Source organism: Haliotis rufescens, unplaced genomic scaffold (genome assembly GCF_023055435.1).
Source record: "Haliotis rufescens isolate VD_foot unplaced genomic scaffold, xgHalRufe1.0.p SCAF_7, whole genome shotgun sequence".
NCBI lineage: Eukaryota > Metazoa > Mollusca > Gastropoda > Lepetellida > Haliotidae > Haliotis > Haliotis rufescens.
In genome coordinates this window covers 37,141,667-37,162,023 of record NW_025964361.1, presented here as the reverse complement: position 1 = coordinate 37,162,023, position 20,357 = coordinate 37,141,667, and the positions used below count along the sequence as shown (strand labels likewise).

Here is a 20,357-nt window from a genome sequence, read left to right as displayed (position 1 = left end):
ATTCATCGATAGGGGGACGAGTCTTCTTTCAGGTTACGGAAAGGGGCGAGTGGTGACGAATGTGACACCACATTCAATATTCCAGTTATATAACGTCGGTCTGTGTATAATCGAGTCTGGACCAGACAATTCACAAGGGATTTATTTAACTGACTATGAAAGTCCAGTTTCCACCCTTGCCAAGCTAAGCTGGCATTACTGGCTCGATCGTAGCGCCACCAGTGGTTATTACGAGTTGTGTCCCTCCTACGCCTCCCCTTTTGACCAATCAGATTCCGCCTCTTGTATCACATTTGCTTCAATCAAAATGGCGGCGCTCAGTCAAGATGATCTGATCAATAATCATGATCTATATTGTGATAAAACTGGTCTTACATCGGAAATGCATCAAATTACCAGAGCACATTAAATCATGAAAAGATTTGGAAAATATCTGTTGACGCCGGGTTGGCGGTGCACATGCTTTGCAAATCCTGCAATAGACCGAAATCTGCACGATAGTTTACAAACCAGATTTCGATTTCGTTACGCGATTTTGATTGGAATATGCATAGTCTCGTTAGTCCAGCCAAAATTTATCTCCATAATACCAGCCTAGTTCGGCAAGGATGGATACAGGACTTTTAAAGTCAGTTAACACACTTGCCTCGGGGACATGGACAATCCAATGCCTGTACGTACACTAATATACATCTAATATGTGCTATAATCAAGATCAAGGGAACATCGAAAACGTCTAAGATCTGCATAACCTCGGGCTCTCACACTCTCCTCTCATCACCTCGGGCTCTCACTCTCTCCTCTCATCACCTCGGGCTCTCACTCTCTCCTCTCATCACCTCGGGCTCTCACTCTCCCCTCTCATCACCTCAGGCTCTCACTCTCCCCTCTCATCACCTCGGGCTCTCACTCTCCCCTCTTAACACCTCGGGCTCTCACTCTCTCCTCTCATCACCTCGGGCTCTCACTCTCCCCTCTCATCACCTCGGGCTCTCACTCTCCCCTCTCATCACCTCGGGCTCTCACTCTCTCCTCTCATCACCTCGGGCTCTCACTCTCCCCTCTCATCACCTCGGGCTCTCACTCTCTCCTCTCATCGCCTCGGGCTCTCACTCTCCCCTCTCATCACCTCGGGCTCTTACTCTCCCCTCTCATCACCTCGGGCTCTCACTCTCTCATCACCTCGGGCTTTCACTCTCCCCTCTCATCACCTCGGGCTCTCCCTCTTCCCTCTCATCACCTCGGGCTCTCACTCTCTCCTCTCATCACCTCGGGCTTTCACTCTCTCCTCTCATCACCTCGGGCTCTCACTCTCTCCTCTCATCACCTCGGGCTCTCACTCTCTCCTCTCATCACCTCGGGCTCTCGCTCTCCCCTCTCATCACCTCGGGCTCTCACTCTCTCCTCTCATCACCTCGGGCTCTCACTCTCCCCCTCTCATCTCCTCGGGCTCTCACTCTCCCCTCTTAACACCTCGGGCTCTCACTCTCCCCTCTCATCACCTCGGGCTCTCCCTCTTCCCTCTCATCACCTCGTGCTCTCACTCTCTCCTCTCATCACCTCGGGCTCTCACTCTCTCCTCTCATCACCTCGGGCTCTCACTCTCTCCTCTCATCACCTCGGGCTCTCACTCTCTCCTCTCATCACCTCGGGCTCTCGCTCTCCCCTCTCATCACCTCGGGCTCTCACTCTCTCCTCTCATCACCTCGGGCTCTCACTCTCCCCCTCTCATCTCCTCGGGCTCTCACTCTCCCCTCCCATCACCTCGGGCTCTTACTCTCCCCTCCCATCACCTCGGGCTCTTACTCTCCCCTCTCATCACCCCGGGCTCTCACTCTCTCCTCTCATCACCTCGGGCTCTCACTCTCTCCTCTCATCACCTCGGGCTCTCCCTCTCCCCTCTCATCACCTCGGGCTCTTACTCTCCCCTCTCATCACCCCGGGCTCTCACTCTCTCCTCTCATCACCTCGGGCTCTCACTCTCTCCTCTCATCACCTCGGGCTCTCCCTCTCCCCTCTCATCACCTCGGGCTCTTACTCTCCCCTCTCATCACCTCGGGCTCTCACTCTCCCCTCTTAACACCTCGGGCTCTCACTCTCCCCTCTCAGTACTTAACTGGAATACTTGAACTACTGTTAACGTTCAAGACGGCGTTGATCCCAACTCACTCATGTATTGTATCTGGTGTTTTTTATTAGTATTTTCAAATGAACAATGGTAAAATATGTGTTGGTTTAACACTCCGTTATTAATTATAAGTATGTATATTCCACATGACCAAATCGGGCGGTGTGGTAGTCCAATTGTTACAGCGTTGGCGCGTCACGACGATGGCGGGTTCGATTCCCCTTATGGATACAAAACGGACGTCCAGCTTCCGCAGTCGTGATGTGGCTGGGATTAGGCTGGGATCGCAAACTCACTCACTGTACAAAACCAATCCGGACAGTGGTGTCTGAGTGAGTGAGTGAGTATGGTTTTACGCCGCTTTTAGCAATATTCCAGCAATATCACGGCGGGGGACACCAGAAATGGGCTTCACACATTGTACCCATGTCGGGAATCGAACCCGGGTCTTCGGCATGACGAGCCAACGCTTTAACCACTAGGCTACCCGACCGCCCCTGTGGTGTCTGAAGACGTTTCATGTTGAAATGTCATGGCAATAAGTAAACACTGGAATTCCTTTCATATTTTATTAAAAATATCCCACTGTGTAAATAAATACTTTATATTTTCATTTATGTCCCTCGAACATTGCGCAGCATGTCCACAATGAGCACCCACAAACACATCAAAACACATCACAACTCATAACAGCCATTTTCACTAATACTAACAGAAGGCAAGTCATTAACTCGAGTGCAAAAAACATTCGTGATCGTCTTCAACTTAGACTTCCGTCCGCTGTCAAAAAACAATATATACTGAACAAAAAACCGTTATGGATCGTGATTTTGTGTGCTATATCATAAAAACATCACAAAACATATTCAAAATCCCTAACTTTTTTTTGTTCAATATGTATTTGATGAGACAATTTTATATCTAATATTCACAAGGTTTTCTATTACAATCACAATAACGGCCTGGTGCTTTGTTTTACCTATTCTTGTGCAATCTATTCCTTGCCTCTAATAACTTTGTTTCCGAAAGTGGAAAATAATAATCACAAAAGAAGTCTTTTCCTTTCTTACTGTCCAAATCCTTACCCGCTTTGAAGGGGTGGATATAATGCGAGTCCACGTTAAACGCCTCCAGGTTATTTGACCTGTTCTCCCTCCACAAACTTTTCCCCTTGAGGTGAACAGCGTCTTTAAAGTTGACCAGACCAGCATGCAACATCGGAATTGCGAGTGCAAGCAGGGTATTATGTTTCCTAAACATCTTCCCAAGTCTGATCAATTCTGCATTATACCGAGCAGGCGCGTAAAACACGTCAATCGATCGATGAACAGCCCTGTTAAGATGCACATTTTTACCATATTCCTTTAAATAATTATTCAAAATTGCATCATTGGGGTTCCTCTTCACGGAATCTTGAACATCATCCATGAACAGATTCACAGCTTTCCTTCCTATGGGTTTATTCCAATAGTACCACCAGTATTTGCTTGTCCGATTCCGTTCGACATAGCTTACCGGCATTGGCATCCAGAAAGTGTCTCGTGGGAGATCGATGACGTTCCAGTGGTTGAGGAGGAGGTCGTCGCCAACGTAGAGATAACCCTTCACATTAAGTCTCATATTCGCGGCATGGACGAGGCACTTATATAGAAAGAACCACGAGTCTTTATCCACACCTTCAACGTATGTAATATGTTCCATATTCGTCTCTTTGAGAATTTTGTCAAACCCGGGATAGCTTGGGCCACAATATAAAATATGTCTGAAATATCTCCTATGAGAAAATTCTAGGTACGCGAGATTTTTATGAAGGAATTCGTAATTGAATATCACCACTAACATGATGTCCGTTATTGGTGCATTGAGCCAATCCGAGAGGGTGTACTTCAGTTTGGGACACGTGTCGTATAGTTTTTTGAAAACGTGCTTTGAAATATGCTTTTGGGTTGAGTCGGTTCCTAACAGAATCTTTGCTGGGATGACCCTTGACGATGCATATGTTAATTGTGGGTTCCACTGGGTAGGATTGGAATCAACATCCGCAATGGTTCTTCTCGTTGGTTCTTTGAGGTTGAACTTCTTCAAGTCTGTGACCCATGCGTCGAACAAGGCTTTGTCTTTCTTGGACAAAAACGAATGCTTCGCAAGGTGATCAACAAGTGATTTTGCACACGCAAACGCGCTGAAACTCGGAATGCATTTCCAGTTCTTCAACGAACTGATTAAATTTTCGGTGATCTTATCTGTTGACTGCTTACTCACCACAAATTTGTTGTTGCCGGTAGGGGGCGTTAGAGAATAAGCTGTTGAGGACAGGAAGCCAGTGCTACCGCCTATTTCCGCTAAGAGTCTTTGCGCAAAGTACCCTCTCACCGTGCTACAAGAACCTTTGCATTTGGTAGGCAGGAACATAGTCAGAAATGATTTGTATAGGAACACGGTGTTCATCGAGCCGATTGGTCCAAACCTATTGCCAGACAGACAGACAGGTGGAGAAGACCGGTCAAATGTGATGTTGTGGTCCTTGGTCAGTTTTAGATAAGAAACGTCTTGTTTTCCTAATATGAAATTCACTTGGCCTTGTTGAATGAGTGGAACCTCTATGTCCACTAAACGGTATCGATGAGGACCCTTGACATATAGCGCGCTCTCGGGGAAACCCCGGGGGAATAACATGGGGTATCCAAAATGACCATATGGATTAAAGATGGGGCCATCAGCGAATGCCAGGCTAGTAGTGTTGCCGGACATTGCGAAGTCCACACGGTTGAATTTCGGGACAATGTGACACTCGGTGTCGTAGATGACATTGGCTCCCTTGGAGATGGCGTACAGGTAACCAATCATCTTCATGCTGTCTGAACTTCCTGGGAGGAGTTTGGAGATGGCATAGCCTAGGGATTTCACTTTACCAGAGTTGAGGTAAGTACATCGAGAGGTGCTGGACGGTCTGTAATAACAAAATGAACAAAATTATTAATTCTAACTAGTAAAAGGTGAGTTTTGAACAGTATTTCCGCTATATCATGGCGTGTCAGCGTAATGTGGGAGGAAAGCCCGAAGTGTGTATCTCTGACGTTTATCACTTTGATGAAACCCACGAGCACGGAGATGGTGATGACAAACCTAGAAACATAATCAGGGAGAACCGAGAGTCGAACCCACAATCATAGGTTTCTGGCGTTCCCAAGGGACGCAACACTGCATTTTTCGCATTCACTTAAAGATGCCATGTATGTCTTGATGAGGGAAATGATCAAGCACCCATACTGTCGACCTTTAGAGACTGCTACTTGTTGAGATTGAATTGAATTAAATTCTGACAACAAAACCTAAAACGAAAATAATAAGTCGTGACTACACACATCGATGTTCATAATTATTGTGTATTCAGGAAAAATAACTGATACTTACTTGCAGCCTTTCGGAGTCTTACCGACGACCACCACTTTCCATTCAGGTATTTTGTTGAAGTGCGTGACGTCACATCCGGTTGAAGAAAGCACAACTATCCAGCTCTCAAGTTGTTTTGTCACAGGACTGCAAATGATGTTTTACAATGTTGGTTAACAAACAATTTTATTAAGATGCAAAACGTCATATATACAAACAGACATACAACCTGTATTTATCTAAATTTCACGAAATACATCCACTGCAATTGCAACTAAATATGTTTATTGTGATATGACAATAATGGGGGTCTACCTCGTCCTGGGTGGTTGTGATTTAGTGGTGGCTTTGGAATCTTGAATTATTTGCTGTTGCCTGTTCTGTTGTTGTTGCGGATGGTGCTGTTGTGGTTGTACTTGATGTTTATCTGATGCGATAATCGGTTCCATTTGCTGGTAATCGCTGTAATATAGAACATATATTACATGTACTATACAAGTCAGCTCAACACCGGTTTATGAAGAGACGTGAGTGAGTTGGGTTGTATGCCGCTTTGGACAATGTTTAGTTATATCACGGCGTGTCAGCTTGTGGAAGGAAAGACTATAGTGGTGCAAGTATTAGACGTTAACCCGTGTGGTGAAGCCCCAAAGGACGGATCTTGTGCTGACAAACTTAGAAACATAATCGTGGCGAACCGGGAATCGAACCCACGCCTAAGGGACGTAACTCTGCACAGCAAATTGCAGCACCTTAGACGAGTCAGTCCCTTGTCCCTTGTTAACCAAAACCCCTAACAAACCAGTTGTGGGAGTTCCATAGAAAACGTGTTCGCTTTCTTTCTATTTTCGGTCTTTAGTCTATTTTCACATGATTTTATCGCTGATTGCGGCGTTAAACAACAAACATGGTTTTATCAGTGTTACGGTAATTGGTTTATACACATCCACGTTGACTAAATATACTTACATTTCTGCATCTTTTAACTTCATTTGGTGTTGACTGTCCGGGTGTTGCTGGCCCGGGTGTTGCTGGCCCGGGTGTTGCTGGCCCGGGTGTTGATGAGGATTGCTATGAGGCTTGTGTGGGTGACCGGGGCGGTTCGTGTCGGGTATTGGAGGGGTGAAACAATACCAGGTATCCAGGAAGTAAGTTGCAAATATCATTACTATCAGCAACATCCATACCTTTTTCAAATCTGCAAGTATATATCTTTATGTAGGCAAGAAATGCGTATGCAAATATGCGTTTTAATATGTCATGTACAGAAGAGCATATACATTGGCAAAATAATCAAATGTTCACCGAGGTGAATATGAAAAATAAATGAGAAATGTATTCACATGAGAAACTTAAAGAGATAATTTTCATTACATTACGGAAGCATATTTCAATCATAATTGAAACTGAATTTAGAATTATACCGAAACATATTTTAATCACGATTGAAATTGGACCTTAATTTCGAAATTACTTCAATTTTTTGTTTCGTTTGTGTGCACACCTATTTTTATGGTGTCACCTCCAAAAACGCAAAAGTTATTGAGGTCAGTTCGTATAAACAAATAATACCTGACAGTTTATTTAATTATCAACATAAAAAGACTGTAGTTAGGACGCCATGCAACATGACTACGGAAGTATTTCGCGGACGGGCATGGCCTATTTTATTAGGTTTATAGAAGTTTTAACGAAAAAAAATGTTTGGTTAAACAATCAAATGCTATGGAAATACTAGCAACTTATTTACATGTTGATAAACATACTCAAGTTCTTTGCTAGGTAACAGGTAACCTAGTGGTTGATGGCATGATCATGCTGTCGGGGTACGTTGGCACACAGGACGGTCAGATGTTGACATAAACTTCATTTATGTTTTCACGAAAATCATATGGTAATTTGTTTGTTGTTAATGCCCCACTCAGCAATTTTACAGTAACATGAAGGCGACCCGCCGTAACTCATCATGTCTGGACCAGACAACCCAGTGATTGATGATAGGAGCAATGATCCATGTCGTCGGACTTCAAGACACGTTGTCAACCAAGTCACTCAGTCGGACCAGCTCATCCATCCACCATAGATTGTTGGGAACTATGGCAACTTAAATAACTATATTGAGCTTGTATATATTTTAAATGATTACAATATTATTTCAACACTAGGTAGTATGTGCTACAAAATGGCTGTCCGAAGAAAATCTCACTACCAATAACACCATATATATTTATATTGCTTTTTATATGTTTTTACTCAATTTGTTTTACTATGTACTATGTATGGTCTCTTATAATCCACACCGTCGGTGGCAGAGATACTTTATAGTGTACTTTTATAATAATGTATGTGCCTATAACCTGTATCTCCGATGAGACAAAAATAAACAATTTGTCATTGTCAAAATAAAATATTTGTCATTGTCATTGTCACTATTCTACCCCGAAATCCCCGCGGGGAGGAGGTGGGGGGTGTTGGGTGGCTTTAGAATAGTTTCCCGGGTAGCTGGCATACAATGATTGGCAGATGCACAACCCTTGGTGACATCTAGTAACTCCATTGCACACAGCTTACAGGTGGCGGTGACCTTGTGGAAGTCACCGAGATCTGCGCAGACTACAACAGATGCAATGTGACACCTCGCCATATCACGGGATCTCATGTTCGGCCATACTTAGTCAGCTATTTGAATAAAAGTATAGGACAATCCAACCTCGAACAAGGGTGAATGTACGAGAACGGTATCCATACCCCATTTAAGGATATTGATATCCAACTATTTCCTCGTCTTGAGTTAGCGTGTGAAAGAAGATATACCGGTGTAAAGTCTCTTTTGTGTTGTGGTGAAAATGTCGTCCTGAATTTGTGCCACTGGTCAGGGTCCAGTCAGTGTAATAGCACACGAGGGGCGGTTTGTTTTGGTTGCTGGTAGTGAGACGAGGAGGTCGGGGACAGCGCTTTGAAGGGTGGAGCTGTGGTGATTCAGGCTGAGTTCAAATCCTGATTGATAATGCACAGGATGATGGAAGTGGGGGTAAAAGGATGTCACAGACAGCAGACCTACGAAGATGGAGAGACAAAGAGAAGAAAGAGAGGTTGTAGTGAGGATAAGAGGACGAGAATAATGTGTAAATGTACGTGTTGATTTTAACTTGTCATCCTGTTTGATTATTTAGTTTGGGAAACAAGTGCTGAATGATTATTCAAAGCATTTCATCTAAATCCAAGACGTATTTGAAGACGTGTTTATGAATCCTGGTCGTTTTCGTAAGATGCTACACTACAGCGTCCAGGTCTACCTTGAGATGTGGCCATTTCAGACGGTCACCATCCAAGCTCTGTCCACAACAAGCAGCCATTGTGTCCACCCGATCTCTATTGTGATCACATAATACAAGCGCGAGCACACGTGGCATTATTGCCTAATAACATTCAGCAATGAAGGGCAGATCCCGGAGATTAAAATATACATGTACTTCACAATTCAATTTTTTGCATATGACATATCTGTGTCTATCATGTCTATGTTATTCATAATTCTGTTCATGCAAAAATTATCTAACATGTCTGTTAATTCAACAATTATTAAATGCATTGAATATTTGCTTGTTAACAAGCAAGACTGTTTGTGACTGTCAATTGTATCAAAACATCTGTAACCTTCACATCTACGGGTCCTCCTCAAGATTGTGTGCTCTCTCTCTTGTTTTATGTATTTTATACACAAATGACTGTATCAGTACTTTTAATAGTTGTTTAACCGTTACGTTTGCAGATGACGTAGCGCTGGCCGGATTCATGAAACAGTCTGAAATTGATTATTGCTCCCAAATTTCAAATATTAATAGCAAATAATTATAGATTTTAGAAAAAAAGAAGACCGAAATTCCGTATGTTGATTTGTTTGAACAGTATAAGTATCTTGGCACCATTACCGATTCCAAACTTGGAATGCCAACGCGAACATATTTATAAAAAAGGCCAAAATGATCCTCTCTCTCTCTCTCTCTCTCGTTCTCTCTCTCTCTCTCTCTCGTTCTCTCTCTCTCTCTCTCTCTCTCTCTCTCTCTCTCTCTCTCTCTCTCTCTCTCTCTCTCTCTCGACTAGTCCTTGTTTTATCCCATTAATCCGAGCGCCAAGTCGATCAATAACAAGTACCATTTTAACGTCTTTTACTCAGGACAGACACTCTATTCACAGGACCACGGAGTAGCTCTTACCAAACATAAGATCGATCTGTTCAATGAAATTAATCTAAAGTCACCTGACACACAATGTACTCGATTGGGCTTTTTGAGTTTAAGGTTCATGCTTATATCCTGATAACTATCGGAAGCCTGACAGTTGGCGAGCCACGAACCTGGGGCACTCAAGGCCACACAACCCGACTTCAATAACACATAAACACATGTTTGTAAGCTCCCGTAAATTACATTTAAATCTTATGAAAGTTGCAAACGGCACGACTTGCAGTTTATGCACGTGAGCATTGAACAATGTCCCCAAATTCACATTAAACATACGCACTTCCTTGTACATAACATATCACCGCCTCCGTGGTCTAGATGATGGAGCGCTTGCTCGGGGAGCGAATGGTTGATCTCATTGCCGCATCATACCAACAGGCATTCAACGATGGTACTTGTTGTATACTTCATAATGTATCCGAGTGGGGTATTTATGTTAAACTGCGGCATGATATCTCAGTGAGCGAGCGCGATAAATTTCAACTCACATAATACGCACTGAACACGTACATGTCAAATCCACATGACAAAATGCAGTTTTATGTATATGGGTCATGTCATGAGTGGGTGAGTTGGCGAAATCAGATGGCTGGTGAAGAGACGTTAGTGAGTGAGTTGAATTTAACGCTGCTTTGAACAATATTTCAGTTGTATCACTGGTGAGGAAGGCTCACTACATCTGCACTTCATGTTGAGTCAGTGAGTCAGAGCCCAGTCGGTTACGCTATTGGGACCGAGACTACAACACTAACATTTAGGTACATTATGTGTATAAAATCCATTACTATGTATTTCTGATAGTTACATACTTATTCTAAAATAAAAAAAACGACAGTAGTTCGCTCAAAATAGTTTTAGGCGAGTCGGGTCAAAATATTTTTAGGCGAGTTGGGTGTATCCCGCTCGAAGTAGTGCGAGTCTAAACAGTACGGGAATGTCAATAATATACCAATGATCAGTATGAGGGCCTCATGTAGTGGGTTAAAAAAGAGCTTTTATGTATTATGGTTTTATAAGATTTGCGACTTTACTTTAGAGAGAAGATATCCATTGACACGAGTACTGACGGGGTAATCAAAGATAAAAGTGGTGGACAACGTCGACATACTAATGCATATGAATGCATGCGGAAATGGTTATTTAAGTGCCCCCCCCAAAAAAAAAATAATAATTTTAGTTTCACATTTTAAGCACACGAGACCCCGTTTAACTTGGATCACCCATACAGTTATGTTTTCACTGGTACTATGGGGGTGAAAACAAATCGACAGAAGGACGGACGACTGCAAAATAACTCAGCTGTTTTTCGACACGATTAGGCAACATTACCTACTGACTGTCTGAAGGGGGGTGGGGGGTGGGGAGGTTACCCCCTGCACCCCGTCCACTGAGTCCTTCTCTGATAGTAATAACCACACGGATACTTTATGATAACTAGTATATACGCTTTTGGCGCAATCGCTTCTGTTACAGTTACCTCTTTAAGTGAGCTTCAGTGTGCTCAGTGCGTCACGCAACAAATAAATGTCATGATACAAAATGGCGACAAGCATATATACTCACTCCTTCTGCGCATGTCGACAGGCCTGTAGCGCCTGAGACCACGGAAAGTTTTCGTTAACATCCTTATTCCATACATGAAGATTCTCCTGAGCGGTGACACTTAAAACTGGTTTTGTAGAAAATCCACACCGTGTCCCCGTTTCACATCAGCCGTCGTTATAACTGTCTTGTTGGCAATGTACAGTTGTACATTTCTTTACCAGCACATCAGAAATACAGGAGTTTGCTATCAATAAGTTGTCTATTTCGTATCTGTGTGGACCCGATGTTTTCCTGGTGTTTGTTTCATCCAGCGGACACACCCAACCTGTACCAGGCGATCTAGGTGACCTATACCACAACGGGTTTACCTTCAATTCAAGTGTGTCTTGTGAAAACGGGTTATAATAACTTCGCGTTGTCCTTTAACAAAACTGACTTGCTAACAGGGTCGTGGTTTTCGTACTGGTATGTTTCGATGCGGATCATGTACACACTGTTATATAACCGTCTTTGTTTCGTGTCGGCTGTCAGGACATCTAGAAAGGAAATACAGTCAGCTAAGCTTATCACAATGGTTGATCTCACAAATAAGCTCATGTGCACAATAGGATCAATTCAAGTGGTAAGCTATGACATAGCTTCCTTGTCACAACACAATGTCAATAATTAGGAATGTCAATGTCAGCCCAATTAATTAGCGCAATCTGTTAGAACAACACGTGCATGTGTGAAATTCCCTTAAAAGACGGTTCCACACAAATTGAAGTTCAAACAATGTCTGCCACTGTAATTCGCTCAGTACACCCAGGGCGGCAGCCTGATTAGTCTAATAAGAAAGTCTTGTTTTAGAGATTAACATAATCTCGTTAACACCTAATAGTGTTTTAGAAGTGGATCTCTGTGTTCGGAAGTACACGCGAGTAATTTTACATGTTCCAGGGTGCTGTTGCTCTAAAAAAAACCTGATTGACGGAAATATTTTATACAATTACATATACGAACATTAACATTTATTCCATGACAACATATTGTATAGACACGTACATTTTTATTTAATTAACTCGGTATTTAAAAATTAAATTATATAAAGTTATTTTTCATAATTACCAGATGGAATGAAACTGAAGTCTACCAGGTCTTGTAAACGAATCTTATCATTGTTTATAGGCATTACTTAGAAGTTAACAGATGACAAAGTAGACACAATTTATGGACAACAACTTCTTTAATACTGTAAAGGCAACGTTTCGGTATAGATCATTATACCAAGCAAGGAATCTTTTCATCTTTATAACTTACGTGTGTCATTTCATACTTTTCATGCAAAAAGAGTGATCAGTGCCACACGCGTCAAGACCTCGGCAGAAACGTGGAGTCCTTTTCCAAATTTGACGCATCAGTGACCAAAATGAGTACCCTTTTTGACTTGTACCATATGTTATTGTGTTTTGTTCAGGTGGACAACTGACTTGCCTGTGCATGTGTTTGTGACGGGAGCCAGTGATGATACGCTAACTTTTTCGCGAACATTTAGTTGATTTAAACATAAATTAGTTTTAGTCAATGGATCTGGATCGGTAAACCTACCAAAAAGGCTTATGTTAATACCTCTCCAGTATACTATACAAAGAAGGCATTATACAAAGTTGTACATGGTGAGAGACTAAATACTTTCAACAGAAGCAGACAGTTTATTCAGTATGCAAAGCCAGTACAGTTCAGTTTTAACAGATACATAAAAATCAACGTGATCTTGAACATAGTATAAAATATTCACCTGAGTCTAAATACATGTTTCAAATACATTGCTAAAGATTTGATAACTTCTTCATTGGTCGAATTCAACAAATTGATCATCAATTGATTGTCTTTATGCGTAATATCTAGATTAGGTAGTAACTTTAATCTCAACGTTTATATTTTTCATATATAAAAAGAACATGAAACTCGTCTTCATTCTCCTGGTTGGTACAGTTAGAACATATACAATTTTCAAAATCACTATCCTTGGTTCTACGATATTTATTGACAAGGAAGTTATGGAGAGATATTCTCAATTTACAAAGAGCTCTCAACTGAGTTTTATCTTGTAATATGCTTAAATATTTTTCTGGTTGTAACAATGATTTAATACCAGCATAATGCTTGAGAAAGTGTGAAGAGGAAACTTGTTGGTGCCAGTTTTGCTGAAATATGTCTAATAATCTTTGTTTAAATTTGAGCAAAAACAGTTTTTTATTACCACTGTCTTGTGAGATCCATACAAAGGAAAATCCAGTATTAAATAGTTTGCTTCTAACACCAGACACCCAATTCGTTTTCCCTTCACCATCTAATTGCTTTAGCATTTTGTAACATTGAAATGGGTACCTGTGAGCTTCCATTTTTAATAATTTTATCCAATATTTAACAACACGCAGCTGGCTATGTACGTATATACTACAGCGACCGGTTTCACCAAGTACTGCCTTATTTGAAGCATATTTACCAATGCATAAACACTGCTTAAAATACAAAGTGTGAACTTTCTTAATGTATTCAAAATATTTAATGCCCCATATTTCCGAGCCATATAACAAAATGGGTAGAATTTACTATCAAGTATCGAATTTGCTGTTTAAAATGAGATGTATTTATTTTCCTTGAATAATTTATAAACAGGAAACATTGCCTTAGATGCCTGCAGCGCTAATGTCTTACAAGCCTTGGACCAATTTAATCTTGAGGACATTAATAGTCCTAAATACTTATAATAACTTGCAACTTTTAAATGTTTATCACCATATATCCAATTGTCATGCTTCGATACAATTCCACCATTTCTATAAACAATAACATTGGTTTTCTCAAGGTTTACTTCTAAACCCCACTTAATACAAAAGAACTGCAATACATTAAGCTGTTTCTGCAAGCCTACCACATAGTAAGACACCAGAGCATCATCATCCGCGAAAAGCAGTAACATAATATCTATAATATCTTGTGTCACAAACACACCATGGTGACATTCTTTGTAAATTTCAGAAACAAGTTCGTTTATTAAAAAAATGAATAAGACTGGGCTCAAGATGCAACCTTGACGAACACCACTGGAAGTAGTAAAACAAGGAGTTGTACCCGAGTCAGTTTTAATACACGCTTTGACTGAGGAATACAAATTCTTAAGAACTATTGACAGTTTTCCACGACATCCTTTAGTGATAAATAATTACAGCAGTTTTTTTTCTGTCAACGTAATCAAAATCTTAGCGGAAATCAACAAAGGTCCAACAGAGGCAAGTACTCATGAACAACAGATTGGTGTAATGAGTAGTAGTAATATTAGTATATTCGGGTTTTATAGTCTCACGTTAGTTTAAACCTTTTGGAATGAAGTATGTAGGAATGTCCTGATTTCAAAATATCTAACTTCTTAGTTATTGTAAAATTATTTTTACCATTCAATATTATGTCAAGATCAACTCCCTCAGAGTAGAAGAATAGATAATTTCTTATATCATTATAAATGGAATAGGGAAATAATTAGTGTCATACATTTTCCTGCATATATTCACAAGAACAAGCTGCATTATCAGGCATGTGTCTTTCATATCGATGGCAGTAAGATCACTACAACCAAGTCTGAAGCGAGAATGTACAGTCGGACAAAATACGAGTATACTTCCAAAATTTAGGTCAATATAGAAATTGGTATTTTTATTCCGTTTTAATAATCTCATAAATTCACCAACTGTTTCTGCATTAATGACATCATCAAATGTCCCAGGGCTACGATTTAGTATATTATTTTGTCCTCCATCTCATAATCTGTAAGTTTTGACGCTCATCACAGTCACAGAACATCGGGTATCTTCACTATTTGACAGCTATACATAAACATTTGCTAATGGTCGGAATCGTCCAATGGACGGCTTTTAGCATGAAAATGGAAAGGGTTTTGTATGGAATACTGTAAGGGACATTCTCGCGATCTCGCATTCTCGCGATCTCGACCTTTGGAAACGAGGTAAATATGCCCAAAACACGAGAATGCGAGATCGCGAGAACGCGAGATTTTGGCCAAATCTCGCGTTCTCGCGATCTCGCATTCTCGTGTTTTGGGAGAATGTCCCTTACAGTATTCCATAGTTTTGTATTATAATCCTGTTTTCAGTACCACTTGTATTGCCTATCCATTACGCTCCCAATACAAATTCTTGACGAGTGATGCCTCCCATGTGAATGTGTTAGGATATATGGATTCATTATCTGTACAAAAAGCAATTAATGAAGTATTTCATTGAATATTTGTGATCGGACCACTACTCTTAACATTATCTTCGTTATATCTTTTGTCTCCAATTGGTAGTTAGAATCTGTAGCATCAATGAAGACAGGGTTGACTTATAGATTTTAACTTAATTTTTCTTTCAATTCGACAGTTTATGAAGTTACAAGCACATGTACCGATGCTCACATTGAAATCCTGAAGTCAATCCTGTTTTCGTAGACCCTTGTTATAACAGTATTACCTTTCCGATCCATAAAATATTTTCTGACATGTAATTACCTTTGTGGAGAAGCAAGCGATCATTAATAATGCCTGTCACATATATTAATCACATAATTTTACTTTTTAAAAGCTGATAGCAAAAAAATGGTGTTTTGAAAAGTGTATATCTGAATGATATTTTACTGACGCTTTCAACACTTGTCTTTTGGGAGTTATTCAATGACAGGGGTGAACGTGTTCATGAGATGGTATCTCCATTGTGAGTGAGTCAGTGAGAGTGGTTTTACGCCGCTTTTAGCAATATACAAGTAAAACTCTAAGGACTTCCTCATCAGTGAAAGAGAGGTTAAGATCATCATATATTTCTGTGTGAGAATACACGTTGGATCCTCATCGTGTATATCTGTAATCAGAGTGTGAGTGAGTATGGTTTTACGCAGTTTTTAGCAATATTACATCACGGCGGGGGACACATTGTACCAGTGTGGGGAATCGACCCCTGGTCTTCGGCGTGACTAGCGAACGCTTTAACCACTAGGCTACCCCACCAGCCCTGTATCCCCATGGTATGGGCATGGGTGGATATCCAGCGGTTTAAAGACTGGGAGGTTTCCTCGTGGTAAGTATGTGGGTTGTATGTAGTTGTTGAGCGACTGAGTGGGTATTCCCGTGCTAATGGTGAGGGTGGTATCCTGTGGTTTAGAGAGTGTGAGTGAGTGAGTATGGTTTTACCCCGTCTTTCGCAATATTTCTGTAATATAACGGCGGGGGACACCAGATGTGGGCTTCTCACATTGGCGTGAAGAGCAAACGCTTTAATCAGTAGGATACCCCATCGCTCCTTAGTGGTTGAGAGACTGGATGTGTATCCTGTGGTAAGGATGTGGTGGTATTCAGTGGTGTAGAGACTAAAATGTGTATCCTGTGGTAAGGATGTGGTGGTATTCAGTGGTGTAGAGACTAAAATGTGTATCCTGTGGTAAGGGTGTGGTGGTATTCAGTGGTGTAGAGACTGAATGTGTATCCTGTGGTAAGGATGTGGTGGTATTCAGTGGTGTAGAGACCGGGTGGGTATCCCGTGGTAAGGATGTGATGGTATTTAGTGGTGTAGAGACTGAATGTGTATCCTGTGGTAAGGATGTGGTGGTATTTAGTGGTGTAGAGACTGAATGTGTATCCTGTAGTAAGGATGTGATGGTATTCAGTGGTGTAGAGACTGAATGTGTATCCCCGTAGTAAGGATGTGGTGGTATTCAATGGTGTAGAGACTGAATGTGTATCCTGTGGTAAGGATGTGATAGTATTCAGTGGTGTAGAGACTGAATGTGTATCCTGTGGTAAGGATGTGGTGGTATTCAGTGGTGTAGAGACTGAATGTGTATCCCCTTAGTAAGGATGTGGTGGTATTCAGTGGTGTAGAGACTGAATGTGTATCCCCGTAGTAAGGATGTGGTGGTATTCAATGGTGTAGAGACTGAATGTGTATCCTGTGGTAAGGATGTGATAGTATTCAGTGGTGTAGAGACTGAATGTGTATCCTGTGGTAAGGATGTGGTGGTATTCAGTGGTGTAGAGACTGAATGTGTATCCCCTTAGTAAGGATGTGGTGGTATTCAGTGGTGTAGAGACTGAATGTGTATCCTGTGGTAAGGATGTGATAGTATTCAGTGGTGTAGAGACTGAATGTGTATCCTGTGGTAAGAATGTGGTGGTATTTAGTGGTGTAGAGACTGAATGTGTATCCTGTGGTAAGAATGTGGTGGTATTTAGTGGTGTAGAGACTGAATGTGTATCCTGTGGTAAGGATGTGATGGTATTCAGTGGTGTAGAGACTGAATGTGTATCCTGTGGTAAGAATGTGGTGGTATTCAATGGTGTAGAGACTGAATGTGTATCCTGTGGTAAGAATGTGGTGGTATTCAGTGGTGTAGAGACTGAATGTGTATCCTGTGGTAAGGATGTGGTGGTATTTAGTGGTGTAGAGACTGAATGTGTATCCCCGTAGTAAGGATGTGGTGGTATTCAATGGTGTAGAGACTGAATGTGTATCCTGTGGTAAGGATGTGATAGTATTCAGTGGTGTAGAGACTGAATGTGTATCCTGTGGTAAGGATGTGGTGGTATTCAGTGGTGTAGAGACTGAATGTGTATCCCCTTAGTAAGGATGTGGTGGTATTCAGTGGTGTAGAGACTGAATGTGTATCCTGTGGTAAGAATGTGGTGGTATTCAATGGTGTAGAGACTGAATGTGTATCCTGTGGTAAGGATGTGGTGGTATTCAGTGGTGTAGAGACTGAATGTGTATCCTGTGGTAAGGATGTGGTGGTATTTAGTGGTGTAGAGACTGAATGTGTATCCCCGTAGTAAGGATGTGGTGGTATTCAATGGTGTAGAGACTGAATGTGTATCCTGTGGTAAGGATGTGATAGTATTCAGTGGTGTAGAGACTGAATGTGTATCCTGTGGTAAGGATGTGGTGGTATTCAGTGGTGTAGAGACTGAATGTGTATCCCCTTAGTAAGGATGTGGTGGTATTCAGTGGTGTAGAGACTGAATGTGTATCCTGTGGTAAGGATGTGATAGTATTCAGTGGTGTAGAGACTGAATGTGTATCCTGTGGTAAGAATGTGGTGGTATTTAGTGGTGTAGAGACTGAATGTGTATCCTGTGGTAAGAATGTGGTGGTATTTAGTGGTGTAGAGACTGAATGTGTATCCTGTGGTAAGGATGTGATGGTATTCAGTGGTGTAGAGACTGAATGTGTATCCTGTGGTAAGAATGTGGTGGTATTCAATGGTGTAGAGACTGAATGTGTATCCTGTGGTAAGAATGTGGTGGTATTCAGTGGTGTAGAGACTGAATGTGTATCCTGTGGTAAGGATGTGGTGGTATTTAGTGGTGTAGAGACTGAATGTGTATCCTGTGGTAAGGATGTGATGGTATTCAGTGGTGTAGAGACTGAATGTGTATCCTGTGGTAAGAATGTGGTGGTATTCAGTGGTGTAGAGACTGAATGTGTATCCTGTGGTAAGAATGTGGTGGTATTCAGTGGTGTAGAGACTGAATGTGTATCCTGTGGTGAGGATGTGGTGGTATTTAGTGGTGTATAGAGACTGAATGTGTATCCCCGTAGTAAGGATGTGGTGGTATTCAATGGTGTAGAGACTGCATGTGTATCCTGTGGTAAGAATGTGGTGGTATTCAATGGTGTAGAGACTGAATGTGTATCCCCGTGGTAAGGGTGTGGTGGTATTCAGTGGTGTAGAGACTGCATGTGTATCCTGTGGTAAGGGTGTGGTGGTATTCAAAGATGTAGAGACTGAATGTGTATCCTGTGGTAAGGATGTGGTGGTATTCAGTGGTGTAGAGACTGAATGTGTATCCTGTGGTAAGGATATGGTGGTATTCAATGGTGTAGAGACTGCATGTGTATCCTGTGGTAAATGACGCTCTGTCTCTTCCGCTCAAGTCGAAGACGCATTCCGTTCACATATATTTTATACACGCTTCGCGTTGACCATTTGCGCAGAGAAGTCAATGACCACTTCTGATATGAGATACAGTTGCGTGAGTGAATCGGCTTTGAACAGTATTTAAATAATGTGACGGCTTGATGCAGTTAAACCCACCATAAAATCAAGAATCATAACCTGGGATCCTCTCATTGACCAGCGGTTTCTGGCACGACTAGGGCAGCAACTCTGCACAGCGAATTACGGCGCCTTAGAGCACAGCCTTCCTTCCGTACACACCTAGGAGGATACAAAACCTTGCTTTATTTATGGAATTAATTGACATCTGGGTACCCCAATCTGATAACCGACATTACGTAACTCAATATCATGTTAAACGACCTAGTGGCCATTCTGTTAAATATATAGAGCATGTTACACCAGCACCACGTTTCTACTTAATTCTACTTGCACTATTTCAGTTGTATCACAGCATGTCAGCATGATGTAGGAGTAGAGTCCACAGCGGATCCTTTTGCAACTAAGGGAACTAATCTTGGCACAAGAAATTTCAGCAGAATAGACTATTTGGTCATCCGTTTCTAGAAATGCTCTGAAATGTTTTAGTGTAAGGTTTCAAGAGTGACAAAGCCTTTCTCTTTCACATAGCAAATCAGACTAATTATTTTTGCGTCTCATTTCAATATCCTTTCGATGCATACAGTAAACCCCACGTTGCTTATCGTGAGAGTATACTTTCTCTAACAATATGGCAAACCAGCTGCAGTATATCTAACCTATAGTAAGTCTGATTTTTCTAGCAATATAGCAAACCAGAATACGACATAAAATACACCTAATTCTGATTTCTCTAACAATATACCAAACCAGCATACGACATAAAATACACCTAATTCTGATTTCTCTAACAATATAGTAAACCAGTATACGATAGAAACTACATATCATTCTGATTCGCCTAACATTATAGCAAAAGGATATACGACATAATTTTAGGTGTATTCTTAGAGAGACGAAGATACCGTTTTCAGAAAGATATTTGGACATTTCCAAATAATTTGTTGTTCGATATTTCCCAAACT

At 41.3% G+C, this 20,357-nt stretch overlaps 1 protein-coding gene across 1 annotated transcript; it reads right to left on the bottom strand.

Moving 5' to 3' along the window:
* Positions 1 to 2,683: 2,683 nt before the first annotated feature.
* On the bottom strand, positions 2,684 to 11,884 carry LOC124112944 (probable glycosyltransferase STELLO1). Its single transcript, XM_046473152.2, has 5 exons — positions 11,329 to 11,884; positions 6,491 to 6,719; positions 5,837 to 5,983; positions 5,543 to 5,668; positions 2,684 to 5,078 (listed from the first exon to the last, which is right to left on the bottom strand). The coding sequence occupies exons 1-5, from the start codon at positions 11,402 to 11,404 to the stop codon at positions 3,104 to 3,106; spliced, it is 2,553 nt and encodes an 850-aa protein (XP_046329108.2). The 5' UTR covers positions 11,405 to 11,884; the 3' UTR covers positions 2,684 to 3,103.
* Positions 11,885 to 20,357: the final 8,473 nt, after the last annotated feature.